At 53.3% G+C, this 15,811-nt stretch overlaps 2 protein-coding genes across 5 annotated transcripts; both read right to left on the bottom strand.

Moving 5' to 3' along the window:
- Positions 1–12: 12 nt before the first annotated feature.
- Positions 13–5,946, bottom strand: SLC5A2 (solute carrier family 5 member 2). The gene is made up of 14 exons (XM_042922915.1): positions 5,821–5,946; positions 5,205–5,276; positions 5,024–5,128; positions 4,016–4,180; positions 3,609–3,714; positions 3,286–3,366; positions 2,904–3,133; positions 2,450–2,585; positions 2,096–2,203; positions 1,830–1,980; positions 1,536–1,704; positions 1,242–1,457; positions 325–454; positions 13–239 (listed from the first exon to the last, which is right to left on the bottom strand). Exons 1-14 carry the CDS (start codon positions 5,944–5,946, stop codon positions 13–15), a joined length of 2,022 nt encoding a protein of 673 aa, XP_042778849.1.
- Positions 5,947–9,241: 3,295 nt separating this feature from the next.
- TGFB1I1 (transforming growth factor beta 1 induced transcript 1) lies at positions 9,242–14,763 on the bottom strand. 4 transcript variants are annotated; one of them, XM_042922600.1, is made up of 11 exons: positions 14,712–14,763; positions 13,290–13,405; positions 13,112–13,164; positions 12,867–13,009; positions 12,615–12,702; positions 12,393–12,498; positions 12,087–12,281; positions 10,962–11,135; positions 10,607–10,688; positions 10,178–10,326; positions 9,242–9,943 (listed from the first exon to the last, which is right to left on the bottom strand). In XM_042922600.1, exons 1-11 carry the CDS (start codon positions 14,722–14,724, stop codon positions 9,677–9,679), a joined length of 1,386 nt encoding a protein of 461 aa, XP_042778534.1. In that variant the 5' UTR covers positions 14,725–14,763; the 3' UTR covers positions 9,242–9,676. The 4 variants fall into 4 exon arrangements, with proteins under 4 accessions (XP_042778534.1, XP_042778533.1, XP_042778536.1 ...); XM_042922599.1 differs by having other exon boundaries at positions 12,384–12,498; XM_042922602.1 differs by lacking the exon at positions 14,712–14,763 and adding an exon at positions 14,242–14,397 and having other exon boundaries at positions 12,384–12,498.
- Between the last annotated feature and the right edge of the window lie 1,048 nt (positions 14,764–15,811).

A 15,811-nucleotide genomic window follows, 5' to 3' on the forward strand; every position in this document is an offset into this window, starting at 1 on the left:
ACACGGTTGGCCTCAGGCATAAAAGCCCCAGAGGAATGTGGCCACGGCCATCATTAGCAGGGCATTGAAGTTGACCACACGGGCCCAACTCGAGTCCTCACTGATGTCCTCCAGCCGCCTGGCTGCTGCAGCCACTTCCTCCTGGGTAGGGGCTGGGGGACTACCTGCCCCACTCCTGCTCATTCCACAGAACCAGAGCAGGCACCGGCGGAACAGGCCCGGTGTTGGGGACTGGGGCTCTAGGGAAAATTGACACCCTACAGTTAATTTGAGGAAACCTGGCTCCCCTAGTCCTTAGCCCCGCCTCCTGAAGCAGTGCCTTACCCTCCATCTCCACTGCATGTTCAGGACACCCATTCTGTACAGGGGGTGAAGTTGAACCTTCTAGCTCATCAGCATCCAGGTCCTCCCGCTGCTCCTTGCTGTGCCGTAGACTGAAAACCAGGCGGTGGAGCTGGGGAAGGGAGTGGGGACCAAGTGAAAGTGCTGTTCCCCCACCCCAGACCCTGAAGTCTCTTGTCCACCTGGTACCCCCTTAGCACCCTCTGTCCAGCCTATATACTTAATCCAGACTCCGTTCACTCAAACCCAACTTTCCATGGCTGCCCTTTGCCCTCATACTAAACCTAGGCCTTTCAACTGTGTGTTTAAAGTTCTTGGCCCTGCTCACCCCCTGCTTCATCAACCCAGGTCCCTCTCTACATTCAAATTGTAGTACTTTAGACCCTGGTCTTCTAGTCCTGCTAACAGTGTACCTTCCTGTGGATATTTGTCCACATAGTTTCCTCCTGTTGCCTTTCCCCCCTTCTCTACCAGCCTATCCTTCTGCCCAGCTCTTTTGTCCTGGCCCCCAATCAACCCTACCCTGGGACATCTGCCCTGCAACAGCATAAGACCAAACTCTTTGTGGGCCTTCAAAATGGTACTCTGCCCCTCTCAGCCACCAGTCAGATCCTGTGTTTTGAGTTCCACAGGCCATGCCAGGGACTTTGTGGGACAGTCTTCAAGCCACCTCCCCCCAGACCACCTCAAATAAATGTCATTTAAATAAAACATTGTTCTTGCTTTACAAATGCAACTTCCAACTGGACTCCCAGCCTACCCTTAATGAACCCTCAGCATAGAAATTCAGGTCTTCCCCACTGGGCATTCCTGGAAGTGGACTGGCAGACTAGGGGTAGAGAGGGCTACACTCACACACATGGTGCATGTTTGGTACCCATCCAGAAACTGGCACTTACATGCTTGCGTGGGATAGGTGCTGTGCACAGTGATACTACAAGGATGAGGAGGCCAGAGCAGACGAAGAGCACAATGGCAAAGTAGAGGTAGTGCACACGGCAGAAGAGTGCTGGGCACGTGGAGGGTCGTACACAGCTGCCCGAGCCAAAGGAGAACTCGGGAATAAGGCGTGCCAGACCCATAAACAGGCCCCCAATCAGTCCCCAGAAGGCACCCTGCCAGGGGAGAGAATGTCAGCCTCTTCCAGGTGTCCCCAATTCTGACCCAAGCTCACAACCTACACATAGGCTCACCTTCTCATTGACACGGGGCACAAAGAGCGCCAGCACAAAGACAGCAGACACAGGTGGCGCCAGGTAGCTGGACACTGCCTGGATGTAATCAAAGAGCTGCCCTCCCTGCGCTGCCTGCACCACGGGTAGCCAGGCCACTGACACAGCCACAATAAACACCACCCAGAGCCTGCAGTGGGTGGCCATCAGCAGATTACACCCAGGACCCCCATCTCCCCCAATCCTCCGAGTGTTCTCTGCCCCCACCCCAAGGCTGATTTGTGGGGCAGGACCTGGGGGAAACCCAGGCCGCACCGTCCTACTAGCAGCAGCTCACGGTCCCCTGCGTGGGGCCGCAGGCGCATGTAGATATCCATGGTGAAAAGTGTGCTGCTGCTGTTAAAGATGGAGGCCAGTGAGGACATGAGCGCAGCCAGCATGACCGCCAGCATGAGTCCACGCAAACCTGCGGGCCAATTGTAACTGTGAGTCCAGGGCCACCAACGTGTCCCCAGGAGGGTGCGGGCTTGGCAAGGGGTCACTCCTCCCAGTGGCAATCTCCGCAGTGCGACTGCCCTCACCATTGGGCATGAGTTTCACGACCAGCCGCGGGTAGGCAATGTTGGAGCAGCCCACCTCGGTACCGCACACACGCTTACACACCTCGGGCACCACACACGCCACCTCATCTGCAGGCAAGAGAGCGTGACATGGCTAGAACGGGACCTTGTCTGGGAACTCGGATCCCTGAAGTGGGGATGGGAGATCCTAGTGGAAGAGAGATGGGACCCCTCGTGGGAGGTGGGACTGGGTGACTGGATTCCCAAATCAAAGGACGGTAACAGAAATGGGAAACAGGCACTTGAATGCATGCAACAAGAAAGGGGCTGGATGGGGCACAGGACACTTGATGGGGGTGGGGTTGCAGACGTTACCTGGATAAAGAATGCGGCTGATCATGCCCGGCATGACCATGAGGAACATGGGCATCAGCTTCAAGTAGCCGCACAGTATGCAGCCCGCCTTGATGTGAGTCAGGTTCTTCCCGGCCAGACAGCGCTGCACAATGACCTGGGGCAAGGTCCGTTCAACAATCTGTGACCAGTCCTGGATTCCCTGCCCCTCAGGCTTTGCCTTAACTGGTTGCCCTAATTCAGGCCTGCCTCTGGCTCAGCAATTCACTTGCTGGCAATTCGCTTTCACTTACAGACCCAAATTCTTTGGATCCCAGTGGCACTGGTTTAACTCCATCCTGGCCAAGTTCCCGACCCCTCAGACCACGCAGTGGGGCTCCCACAGATGTGTTCTGGCTCCACCCATCTCAGCCCTGCTCACAGCGGTTCTGGTTCTGCCCAGGCCTAGCTCCCGGCTAAAGCCCTGACCCCGCACCTGGTCGCTGCACCAGTACCAGCCTGAGACGATGGTAAGACCCAGGAGCAGTGCAGGCCACGGCAAGTCCCCTGTCACAGCGTCCCGGAGCAGGTGGTAGGAGTCGGGCCGGGGTCGATAGCAGGAACTCGAGATGTTGCCCACAGCCGGATCCTCAGAAACCGTCAGCGACGTCATTGCCCCCAAGTATTTGTCGAAAAGCCCCGAATACCCGCCCACCTCGTGGAAGGCTGTGAGGGCAAGGCTGTCAGGGGACCTGGGGCCCACGCCAAGGCCCTCCCTAGGACCCACATGCTGGAGACATGCGCTGCCTCTGCTCCCAGGTGGAGAACTCTGCAACTTGCAACCTCCGTGCCCCTCCCCCACTGGTTGAGCTCCGTACCGTAACCCATGAGGACGAAGGCCCCGCCAAGAATGACGAAAGTCTGCAGAGTATCCGTGTACATCAGCGCTGCCAGCCCTCCTGTAAAGGGTCTGTGTTAGTGGAGATAGCCCAAATAGGCTGCCCCGCGTACATATGGTGTCTTTGTGCAAATTTGAAAACTGTGCCCCTTCCTGGAGAGCAAATTTCAAAGAAATGGCCCATTCTTCAGGCTCATGTACCCGGGCATCAGGAGGCAGGGCTTAGTGAGCCGAATGTGCTTTAGTGACGCTCCCAGCACATCTCCCCAGCCCATTCCTTCCCTAAGCCCCTGCCACAGCAACCTGTCACAGTGTAGATCATGGTGATGCCCAGAAGGGCAATGACGGAGGCATAGATGTTCCAGCCCAGAGCCTGTTGAATGAATACTGCCCCGGAGAACATGTCCACCTTGGGGGAAGGAGTGATTGCACAGGTCAGGACCCGGGAACCAGGGCAAGGGATCCAGGTCTATCTCCTTTCCAGACCATGACCCTACGTGGCCACGCTTCAGAGGTTCTCTCATTTTTCGAAGGTCTGGCCTCCCAGGTCCCACCTATTGTGGCCCCAGCCCCAAAGCCTACTCCTTCCAGACCCTACCTCCATCATGGTTCTTACAGCGATTTTTCCTTGGTCCCGCCCCTTCCAGGGCTTTCTAGAGACCTCCACTCCGTGAATCCCGCCCTTCCAGGGCCCCTCCATGAGTGCGCACCGAAATCTTGGTGAAGATGTACAGAAAAAGCGAGAGCACTGACAGGTAGAGGCGAATACGATGGCCTCCGAAGCGCTTGCGCAGGTACTGTGGCATGGTAATAACACCCGCAGTCAGGTACACGGGCGCGAAGAGCCAGCCGAGCAATAGCACCACGAACAGCGCCTGCGGGCACAGCATGACAGCTGAGAATGACTGAGATCCTTCCTTGAGTTAGCCCTCCCCTTAGAGTCTAAGAGACCTCTTCCTGAATGTGCTACACCAAGGAAAGGTCCAAATGGGGGCTCAGAGGATACAACTGCAGAGGATGTCCCTGGACCCTGGGCCCTGGACATTAAGGGACAGGGTCTTGACACCTTCTTGGGCCTTTAACTAGAGCCCTGCCAATCCTCCCAGGCCAGTTCTTCCTAAGATGGGTCCTATCCCCCCACCCCCCAGCACATGAATCCAACCATAGACTCCTCAGCCTGATCTCAGCCTCTGCCAGGAAGGGCGACTTCCCCTCTTCTCTTCACCCACGCAAACTTTCTGTCCCTCAAGACTCTGCTTAGAGGCCTCCTCCTCCAGGAAGCCCTGGTCTCCCCAACCCTCAAAGACAAGCCTCAGTCCCAGAGCTTTGTCTCCTTCCCACTTCTGCAGGGGGCTTTAATTTGGTCCAGAGATCCTCACAGGCCACAGATTCAAGAGAGTATCAGAATAAGGACTTCACTATCTTTAAGGCTCTTCACCCTACTTCAGAGAGGAGTAACTCAAGGCCACAGAGGGTAGTAGCTGGTCGAGGCTTAGACAGCAAGTCAGGAGCAAGACCTACCCCTTCCCTGAAAGTGGTCATCTCCAACGTTCCCCTGCCTCCAAGCAAGATGTGCGACCCTCACTCAAAGCCCAACCACACCCCACTACTGGGAAGTCCCACATCCAGTCTTATATCCCCCGTGCTTGGAGCAGATGTGACAGTTCCAGGGGCTCCCACTGGGGTGGAGGTTATTGGCAAAAAAGGGGGGGTCTCACATTCCACTCAAATCCAGCCACAGCCAAGCCGCTTGCAGCACCAGTCCCTGCGAGGCCCACAAAGTGGCCACTGCCGATGTTGCTGGCAAAGAGAGAGGCCCCGACCTAGATGGCCAGAGGTGGGGGTGAACTAGGTTGCTTCTCTAGGCCTCCTCCCACTCCATGGCACAGCCTCTCTCACCGGCCACCACACCATGCTTCGTCCCGCGAGGAAGTAGCCACCAACGGTGCCTCTGTTGGTTCTGCACATGGACTGAGGGACAGGAGTGGGAGGAGACTTGGGTTCAGGGCACATCTTTGGACCTCATTAGCCTTCTCAACACATTCCTCAGCCTTGTTTCAGGCTGAAGATTAACCAGTCCTGGGCTCTTTTGATGGTTCCCACCCAACCCCCTGCCCCAACCTCCTCCAAGGCACCCAGAGCAACCCAGGCCCCAACCTAGTGCCCAAACACCCACATTTAAGTGTGGCTGGATTTGACCTGACTTTTCCTGAGACCTTGAGTCATGAATAGGCTTCTGGTCAGATATGTAGACAGGGGAACAGAGACCTCATTTAGAATGCTGTCCCTGATGGAAATCCACTGACCCCTTCAAATAGCCCAATCCAAAGGTGGGAAGACAAGGAATGAGTGTTGGCTGCGCCTTCCTGAGGCTATCAAAAGACTTGCTTGCCCCTCAGCCCCAGGTGTCTCCCTCAAAGATCCAAGCATCCTGCCCCTGCTGAACATAGGGTCTGCCTGAGACTTTTCCCCCAGGCCCAGAATCCTGACCCCCAGAAGCACCCTAATTTCTCACCCACAAGCCGACACCAATGACCAGCAGGAAATAAGCAGCAATGACCAGGATGTCAGCAAGGTTGTTAATTAGGACCCTCTGGTTTCCCAGTCCTGGTGCGGAGCCTGCCTCCATGTGTTCCTCCATTCTGCCTAGGATCTGTCCCTCTAGGGACCAGCCCCTGGATTTCCCCAGGAGAGGGATTAATGGTTACCTCAGGAGCAGTGAGCCGACAACTCCCCCAGGTCTTTTCTCCCCTCCCCAGCTTCATTTAGCTGAGTCAGGTCACATCAAGGCCGAAAGCTCATCTAGTGGAGTTGGTCACTTTCAAGTTCAGGAGCACTCTTTCCTGGGCCTTAGCTCCCACCCCTGCCCCAGTGCCCCAGACTCAAAATCTCTCCTTTCATCCCCTAAAATTGCTCACCCTTCAGCCTTGATCTAGGGAGTAGGGCTGAGCCAATCTCCTGATTCTGACTAATCCAGAGGGATCACTTTCAAACCCAAATCTGACAGTGTCACTCCCCTGCTTAGAAACCCTTCCCAGTTCCCCATCATACTAGGAAGGAAGTAGGAACTCTTTAGCCTGATGTTCAAGGCCTGCCACACCCTGACTCCTGACCACCCCTCCCCTTGGTCCTCTATACCAAACCTAGAGTGAAATCATATTTCCCTCCACCTCCCTTGCCCTGCCCAGCCCATGTATTTTCACACAACCAAACTTTTGCCTAAGCTGTGCTTTCTGCTTAGAGTGCCTTCTTGCCTCCCAAATGGCTCACTCCTAACTCTCAAGTGGTAGCCTTCAGTACCCAGTCCATGTCAACTCTTCAGGAAAGACTTCTCTGACTTTTCTGATACAGTTCTGAGCACATTGTGTTGTCCTCACATGGGTCCAGGTCTGTCTTTCCAGCAGACTAGAGACTACTCACAAGCAGGAAATGATCAGATTCATCCCTGGAGTCCCATTGCTCAGCACAGGGCTGACTATAAGAAGGGAAGATGTTGATAAATATCAGTATCTCTGCCTTTCTAGAAGAATTGACCAGATTTGGATGTCTGATTATGACAGTTGGGTTCATGCCTGAGATAGAGAACAGAAAACAATATTTTAGGGGGATATGAGTTATATTTAAGGAATGCTTTAGTTTAGGTCCCTTCAAAAGCAGACCCTAAGATGAGAATTTAGGGCAAGGGTTTTCCTGAGGAGGTGATCCCAGGAAGGACTATGAAGGAGTAGGGAAGTGAGACAAAGAAAAAGAAAAACCAATAAAGGGAATGATGACTAAAAGGCTACCACTGTGAACAATCCCAATGAGGACTCTTTGAGATACATGTGGAGAACACACCTCAGAACTGACCCCTCAGAGCCAGGGAGCTAGAGTATTTATCAATTCCTGTCTCTAAGTTTACAGAACCTCCCCCTCCTACTTCAGGCCTGCTGGGTGCAGGAGCACACTTGTTATCTCAGAGAGCACCCTCAGAGAGAAACTCAGGGAGCAGCTGGGGAGACTAGGTGTCTGGGAACTGTGTACATAGTGGTTCAAGTGGATATGGGCAGGGCATCCACAGTGTCTGCCTCAAGGGGTGATGAATTTGAAGTGCCTGAGAGAAATCCAGGTGCAAGTGTTGGGCATATTGGGATTATAGGCACTTAAAATCTATCTGCTGTCCTGTGGCCCACAAGACCCTTCATGATATGGTACCTATTTCCTATTTGATCTCACCTTCTACTACTCTCCCCCTTCCTCTCTCTAATCCAGCCATATGGCCTTCTTTCCTTTCTTTCAATATGCCAAACTCTTTCCTACCTCCTGGTCTTACTGTTTCCTCTCCCCTAAATGCTCTCCTTAAGCTCTTTGCCTGACTGTTTTCTTTTGTCAACCTTCCAAGTCTCAATTTACACATTACATATTCACAGGGACTATCTGGTTAAAGTAATCCCTTCCCCAACTTAGTTCTGTTTTTTCCCCCTTTTCACCTTCCCTCCTTTCCTTTCTTCTTCATTCTTTCCTTCATTAACAAACATTTATTAAGCACCTACCACATGCTAGATCGCATTCTAGAAACTGGAGAGACAATGGTAAGCAAAACAAATGTGTAATCTGACAGATAGCTCTCAGGAGCTTGTATTCAAGTTTCAGAAACAGACATAAACAAGCAACAAATAAACACCTATTTGCATTAGATAAGCGCTATGAGGGACTAGGGAGGTGCTGCGGATGGAAACAAGGGGGAAGAGTGAACTTCACTTAAACCATCAGGAAAGTCTCCATTAGTTCATTACACATGTCACTTGTGTACTTGTTTGTCATCTGTCTCCTCTACTAGACTTCAGCTCCAAGAGGTCAAGAAGCATGTTTGCTTGGTTCCCTATGGTCTCCTTGCACTTGGTATAGAACCTGCCACAGTACATACTCAAAGAACACTTGATGAATGAATGAATTGAGACAGGAGCTGGCCAATTTGAGCATTCTCAAGAAAGAGAGGTAGTTACCATCCAGGAAATAGACAGCATTCCCCAGGGAGAATATATGGAAGGAGAAGAGCAGGAGGCCTGGGAAGACCTAGGAAAGGATATGGGGTGGTGAGCTCGAAGCAAGGACAGAGAACATCTTACCTTTGTCTCTTACCCACACATGCTCTCCTTGGCTACCAGGTCTTCCTTAAGTAGGAAGGACCTCTGAGAATCAATCCATCATTTTCAGCCTCAAAGGCTATAGTTTAGATCCAGATTTATAGTTTAGATCCAGGAATCCAGGCCCCCTCACTAGGGAATTGCAGAGTTCAAAGTGAAGGTTCAGGGGCTCAGAAAGGGATTTGGGGAATCAGAGCCTAAACTCCACACCTAAAAATCCCTGGCCCCACCCCTTTCTGCTGTGGCTTAGCTCCTTGACCCCTGATCTGAGTTAAAAGCCTTCTTCTGGCTCCTACAGCCCCTAGTGCTTCCTTCAGTCACTGTCTTGACCATCCCACATGTCATTCTCTGCCTAGGGGAGATGTAATGAGTCAACATAAATAAGAGGGAAGCTGTGCCTTAGTGCCCAGATCCAAAAGGTGGGCATAAACTGGTACTTCTGGATGGAACCCCTCTCTGAGGGTCTTAAAAATCTGGAAATTAGACAAGGAAGGTGGTGAGGGTGGAGACAGATTAATTGCCTATTTCAAGAATACATGGAGCTAAAGAAGTGGGGAATGAGGGTGGGAAGTTTCCACGGGGCCCAGCTTGAGCTCCTGTCCTGGCTTGCCAATATCTGTACAATCCTGCGCAGGCTCATTTGATATGTGAAGGACAGCATGCAACGGCTGAGGCTGTAGGTCCACTGCGGCCACAGGGTGATGACCTAGAACCTGCTGCAGCCAGAGACACCAGAGGCAGGGCTTCACCATGCAAGGCTTCCCCACTTCGCACCCCCACCCCAGGGCAGTCAGAGACACAGCACCAGTGTGATGTGGAACATGTTTTTATGCAGGTAGAAAAAAAGTGCTCAGAATAGTGAGGGAGCAGGGAGCAGGGATGTCTTGTCCTGTCCTCTGATTATTAGGAATTGCCCCATAAGGGGGCTCCCTCAAGGTTGGGGATAAAGTGAAGAGTTCACGCAGGGTGGCTCTACTTGTGAGACCCACTTTGGAGCAGTGTGGCTTTGAAACTGGCCAGATCTTTTCTGAATTGACCACAGAGAACTTAAGAGTACAGCACCTTGGGGGTGGGGGGGTCTCTCTAGCGGGTGGGGCCTCACAGGATGGGGTGGGGAGAGCCCCAAGCTCAAAGAGCAAGGCCTTTGGGTCAGGAGAGCACGTCTTTTGGGGAAGAGTGGGGGTCTCTGGGGCCTTAGTCTCCTGGGTGGGGGCATCAGGGGCAGGTGGAGAGCCCCACAAGCCATTAGCCGAAGAGCTTGATGAAGCAGGGCTGGCAGTAGGGCTTGCCTGCACGCTCTTGAAAGGAGCCCTTGGTGAGAGGGCGCAGGCAGAAGGTGCAGGTGAAGTGGTCTGGGTGGAAGCGGCGGCCCAGGGCTGACACACAGCGGCCGGTCACCGGGAGGCCACACGTAGCGCACAATGAACCACGCCGCGCGTGGAAGTGGTTCTCGCACAGAGGGCGTCCCTCGTGCTCGAAAAAGCTGCCTCCCGAGAAGGGCGCGAAGCATTCCTGGGGGAGGGTGGCCGTGAAAGGATGGGTCAGCCAACAATCCCCTGACCAGATAACTCACTTTAGGAGCTTAATAACCCACTGTGGCAACCCCACCCTCCACAGCCCCACCCCAGATGTGACACACCCTGTCTTGGGCCTAGGCTCCTAGTTGGGCTCCCCTTTTGGCCCAGCTCCCCATCCACCACTCCCCGCACCCCCCCCCCCACCACTCCTCCCCCCCTAGCAGCGCACCCTGCAGACGAAACAGTCCGGGTGCCAGAGGGCGCTGAGCGCGGATATGTAGTTATCCAGAATGGGGCCTTGACAGCCCTGGCAGCGCGGGGCGAACAGCTGCAGGAAGTCCCGGCGACAGTAGGGGCGGCCCTCACGCTCATGAAAACCTAGAGGCAGGAGCAGGGCGGAAAGAAAAGGGTGCAGGCTGCACCCAAGACTTGCAAGATCTGAGACTGGAAGGCCAGATGAGGGGTGGTCAGATTGAGCAGTAGAGAGGGAGGGATGGGGTCTAGAGTGGGGGCCTAGTGGGAGGGGATAGGATGGGGACTCGCAAGTGGGAGAGGGTGGGGCCAGAAGACTTGGAAGGTTTTAGCAGGCTGGACCAAAGTGGGTTAGGCGGGATGTTGAGCAGACCGGTGGCTTTCAAGACTGGAGCCAAGCTCTCACCCTCATCTCCGAAGGGCTCCCCACAACTGACGCAGCAGAAATGCTCTGGGTGCCAATGGGTGCCCAAGGCAGTGACCATCTTCTGTGGGGCATGAACAAGGACACTCAGTATGGCCTTCCATCCCTTCTTCCCTTCCTCTCCCACCCTGAACCTATGCAATTGGGTTTAAGTAGGAGTTTGAGGCACAAGAGACCTAACAAGGAACTTGGAAGTCAAAGAGAGTGGGTGGAGTCCAAAGGGCCTTGGACAAGGCCAAGGGGCTTAGCATGGGTGTGCGGGGGGCTGTGATTTGAATGGGGCCCACCCCACAGGCACCCTGGGTGAGGTGGGGTTTGTGGGACAGGTGCAGCTCACATGTCGGATGGGTTGATTGCAGAGGCCACAACGTGGGGAGAAGCGCTCAAAGTAGCACTCAGGGCAGAAGGGGGCTCCATCCTTCTCGAAGAAGCTGCTGCCTCCCAGGGACATGGAACAGCCACCGCAAATGAAGTGCTCAGGGTGCCAAGTACGGCCCAGCGCAGTCACCACCTGTGAGTTGAGGGTGAGGCCTGGATCAGAGTGGTCCTTGAGCTGCCATGCGCCCAATGAGCTAAGATTTACATGGCACATTTCAAGTTTGCTTTTCTTTTCTTTTCTTTTTTTTTTTTTTTTTTTTTTTTACCATTTGACTCCCTTCACTCATTTCTCTCCACTCACCCTAAGAGATTAGGATGAAGAACCTAATGTTCAAGTCAGTCTGTAAGTGACAGAGATTCAACCCAGGTCTTCCAGCACAGTACTTAGGACTCTCAATAATTTTAGAAGCCCATGAAAATGTTGTAATTACTTTAAAAATCAGAAGAAAAAAATGAGCTGGAAGAAAATGATTTAATATATAATATTAAGAAATTCTTCTTCATACCAACACAGTCATAAAACACAATTTTAATTTTTAATTTAATGGAGGGAGGGACCCATGAAGGTGAAAGTGACTAGGGCCCAAAAAGGTCACAATGCCATCCTGCTGTGCTAAGATTAAAAATTCTGGGATGGAAGCAGGGCACTAAATCTAGCAAGAGGATCTAGGTCAACCACTGGGCACAGCTGTTGTCAACAACATTTACTCAGTCAATTAGCCAAGAGCCAGAGTTCACACACCGGATGCTGGTGGAGCAGAAACATCTTTTGTGGATGACTGAGAAATGGTAGGTGGCCCCAATAAGACTTTTGTGAAGACTAAGAGATGGAGGTTTGTAAGAGAGCTAGAATAGTGCCTGCACAAAGTAGAACCACAATAAATGGTAACTGAGTTGGAATTCTCATTCTCATCCTACCACTCATGTGCAATGTGACTCAGAGCTTTAGTTTCCTCATCTGTAAAATATGAACAACAGTAATACCCACTTCCCAGAGTCATTTACTAAAAGAAAACAACACAAAATCTGGCTCTCAGGATGGATCCATGGGCCTCTATCTCCCTACTCACAGTTCTCCACTTACCTGCCCAGCAATAGGTTTATTGCAGGAGCCACAGAGACCCTTGGTCTGGGTGGGAACACCACGGCGGCTGAGATCAGACTGCAGCAGTCCCAACATGGTGTCTAGGCTGCCCTTGCTAGTTGGCCCTGGTGAGGATGGGGAGCCCTCATTCACAGAGCTTGGCACTGGTGGCTGAGTTGACCCAGAGGTTGGAAGCTGCAGCAAGAAGGACATGAGAGTTGAGTCAGCAAGGCAGAAGAAGTGGATGGTTCTAAAAGGGGTTGGGGAGCCACAAATCCACACTGGCCCACCTCCTACCTGACTCACGTGGTTCTGGACACGGAAGTCAGACAGTGAAGCCATCAGCCTATCCAATTCCAGGGTGGCCGAGGTTGCTGAAGGCTTTGGGAGAACAGGGGATGGGCTGGGAGGGCTGTGAAGAACACAACTTGTGTTAGCTCAGAGCCACCCAGAATAATGAATGCTATCCTCCAGTAATTCAGGCATCTATCACCTCTCTCCCAGCTCTACCAGCCATATCAAACTCACAGGCTGGGCCTTTTCTTGTCCTCAGATTGGTCCTCCTTCTGTTCCCCTGCAGTCTCCTTGCTAGATGGGAACTGAGACATTATTTCATCTGCAGAGAGGAGAGAAGGGCACTGGATATGGGGTCATACTCTATCCCCTTCCAGTTAAGACTTGTGTCCCGTTAGCTGCTACTCTGGAAGAGTATACCCCTCAGTCTTTTCCCTTCTCCACCGTGTCCCCATCCCATCAAGGCCTATCTCTGTGACCTGGTACCTGTGATGTTGAACTGGGTAGCATTAAGTTCCTGAAGCAATCGGTCTAGTTCACAGAGGCCTGTGCCCAAGACACCACTGGAAGAGGAGAATGGAGGGGCCGCAGGAGCTGCAGGTTTTGGGGACCGAGGCTTGCACACCGTACTGGAAAACAGGGTGGAAGCCTGGGTTCAGGGGTGGGGAATCCAAGCCTCTTCACCTGAGTCTTAATTGGCTTCTACTTCCTGCAGTTCCCAGAACCCTCACCTGTACAGATGGTCCTTGTCCCCAGAAGCTCCTGAAGACTCCCCAGATCCTGTCTACAGAGAGAAGGATGCATGTGTGGGATGATAGGCCTATACTTTGCCCCACTCAAGCTCAGATTCTCCTAGCCCTGGCCAAACTTGGCCCTAGTATCACCCCAGTCCCCCACATTTGATCTCACCTGTGACTGGTGGCCATAGGGCAGGGGAGATGTGAAAGGCTCCGGAGACCTCTCTTTTGGAGCCCCTGACCTTGGCATGTGTGAGGTGGTGGTCTCCAGGTCAGACAGCAGGGCATCTGCAGGGGAGAGTCCGTCAGGATGAGAAGTTGAGAGGTTAAGGTTAGAGCAGAGACAGGGACTTAAGAGATTAGAAGATAAGAGTTCCAAGTAGGCAGTAGTTGAGGAGGACAGAAGCCAGTATTAAGAGCAGAAGTTAAGAATCAGATGGAAACACAGACCAGACCAAGGCAGAGAAGTAGAAGTGCAGCAGGGAATATTTATGACCAAAAACATCCCAAATGGCTCATCTTGGGAGTCATGCACAAAAACCACCTGATTCTTTTACTTTCTGCATCTTCCCTGATGCAGTCAAAATTGACGATTTACGCAAGCCAAATCTGGCTTCACCCCAAATTGCTCAGTTGGCTGTATGCCTGGCACCCCGTTTTCTGGTTGGATGCTCTTTCTGCCCACTAATTCCTGCTCCCCTCCCCCACCTAAACAGACTCGCTCAGCTCTGGCACAACTCCAGGTACTGGGTCCCACCCTATGCTCCTCATTGGCAGGTCTCCTGGGACCTGCTTTCTGATTGGCTTATTTTCCATACAAGCCGGTTACCCCTACTGAGCAGCACCCCCTACTGAAGGGTGCCTGAACCCCTTCTCTTCCATGGAGAGTACAGCCTTTCCAACAGACCAGGAGGAGGAGATGCCTGGGTCCTCCTTCTTCCTCCAAGACAACCCCCCACACCCACCCATCCTCAGAACTAGATCCTTTGAATCCTTTCCTTTCCAGAACCTAGAAGTCCCTACTCCTTTATTCATCTCTGAGTACCACAGTGGAACCCTTAACCTCTTCCTGGCATCTTGGCACTCATCTGTTCTCTTTCTAGGCGGAAAGACCCGACCCCTACCATACTTAGGGTCCCTTAACTCTTTTCTTCTCTTAAACTCTGAGCAGGCCCATTTTCTTCTCGAGAATTCGATTTCATATTCTCCCTTCCCATCTACTTTCCCAGGCCTTGACCCCAAGACCCCTTTAGCCCTTCCCTTCCCAGAGCCCCTGAGCCCAGGCGCCCACTGGCAGGCGCTGCACCTCCCTGCCCATCCGTCAGCAGCCTGTGATGGAGGGAGCTGAGTGAGGGAAGAAGGGAGGGAGCTGAGCGAGGGAAGAAGGGAGGGAGCGGCCAGTCCGGGAAAGGCAGGAAGGGAGAGGCAGGAAGGGGGACGTGGAGTCGGAAAGGAGGCGCGGGCAAAGACCAGAATCAAGAAGACAGAAGGCAGGGATGGGGCGATTTGGGGAGTGCAAGGGGGCTCCAGGATGAGGAAGCCGGTCTAGATGGTGGTGAGGAGCTGGGGATAAGGGGACCCAAGCCCCACTCACCCAGGTCCTCCATGGCGGGGCACGGGCGCACCGCGCGGGGCGAGCAGGGCGGGGGCTGTGTCCGGTGGGGGCGGGGGGTGAGGGACGTCCGGGAGTTGGAGGCCCGGCCGTGACCATGTAAGGAAGCCGGGACCCGCTGGGATGGAGCTGGTGGGGGGCGGGAGGGGGGGGGGTGGGTAGCGAGGGTGCAAAGAACGGGAGAACCCAGGATGGGGGCGTGTAAAGGAAGGAGGGCCAAGGCCCACCCAGGCCCAGCCCGCCTGTCTGCCGCAGAGGCAGCCACACCCCAGCCTTGGCTTCAGCTACAGGGAGCCCCAGGCTGCCTGAGCCAAAGTCAGAGAAGAGGCTCTCCCAGACCAAGCTGGAGATCCTCTGCTCAGTGAGACTCTTAGACCAGACTGAGGCCCCCAAGCAGACACCCCCCACCAAGGCTAGCACCCTGAGTCCTTGATAGAGCCCCTGTCCACTCAGGCCATTCCAGAGAGACTTGCCCCAGACAGAATTGTTGGGTTGCGGGCAGAAGTGATCATTCTAAGGATCAGTTAGACAGCAGGTTCAGGGACATTCCCTTAGAGACCCTGATAGCAATGACATGAACAGATCCCAAATGGCACATATACTAGACACAAATCTCTCAGAAATGGAGACAGATAGACACAATGAACTCTCCCATCCTCTAAGCCAGGACCTTCTCTCCAAAAATTGGAACCAAACATATAGACACAGGTAAACTGAACCCAGGCCCAAGCCCCATGCAGACTCAGGGAAAACACTTTCAGGCAACCAGACCACAGCCAGCCTTCAAGACAAAGCCTTTCCCCAACACTGAGGCGACCCTTGGGAAAGAGCCCTTTCCCAAGATACTGGTGAACACAGAGAAGACACAGACCCCATCCACAAAGGAACAAGGGGCCTTCCCTCGACTGAGACCCCTGGAAATCAAGGTGGAAGTGAACACTTAGAGCGGAGTTTGGACAGACACAACAGTGTTGCAGTCCCTGGACTGTGGGTCTCAACCCAGCAGCAAATTAAAACAACCTGGGAAGCTTTTTAAAAATACTGATGCCCAGAGCATCCTCCCCTCAGTCCAATTCAATGAG

This window comes from Panthera leo, chromosome E3 (genome assembly GCF_018350215.1).
Source record: "Panthera leo isolate Ple1 chromosome E3, P.leo_Ple1_pat1.1, whole genome shotgun sequence".
Lineage (NCBI taxonomy): Eukaryota > Metazoa > Chordata > Mammalia > Carnivora > Felidae > Panthera > Panthera leo.

Coding starts and splice junctions, on each gene's coding strand:
- TGFB1I1 (XM_042922599.1), bottom strand. Junction 12,282..12,383: donor TCCAGAACCACGTGAGTCAG/GTAGGAGGTGGG, acceptor TTCTTGCTGCAG/CTTCCAACCTCTGGGTCAAC. Junction 10,327..10,606: donor GGAGCCCTTCGGAGATGAGG/GTGAGAGCTTGG, acceptor TCCTGCCTCTAG/GTTTTCATGAGCGTGAGGGC.
- SLC5A2 (XM_042922915.1), bottom strand. CDS start 5,946: ATGGAGGAACACATGGAGGCAGGCTCCGCACCAGGACTGGGAAACCAG. Junction 3,715..4,015: donor ACATCTTCACCAAGATTTCG/GTGCGCACTCAT, acceptor CCTTCCCCCAAG/GTGGACATGTTCTCCGGGGC. Junction 3,134..3,285: donor CTTCGTCCTCATGGGTTACG/GTACGGAGCTCA, acceptor TTGCCCTCACAG/CCTTCCACGAGGTGGGCGGG.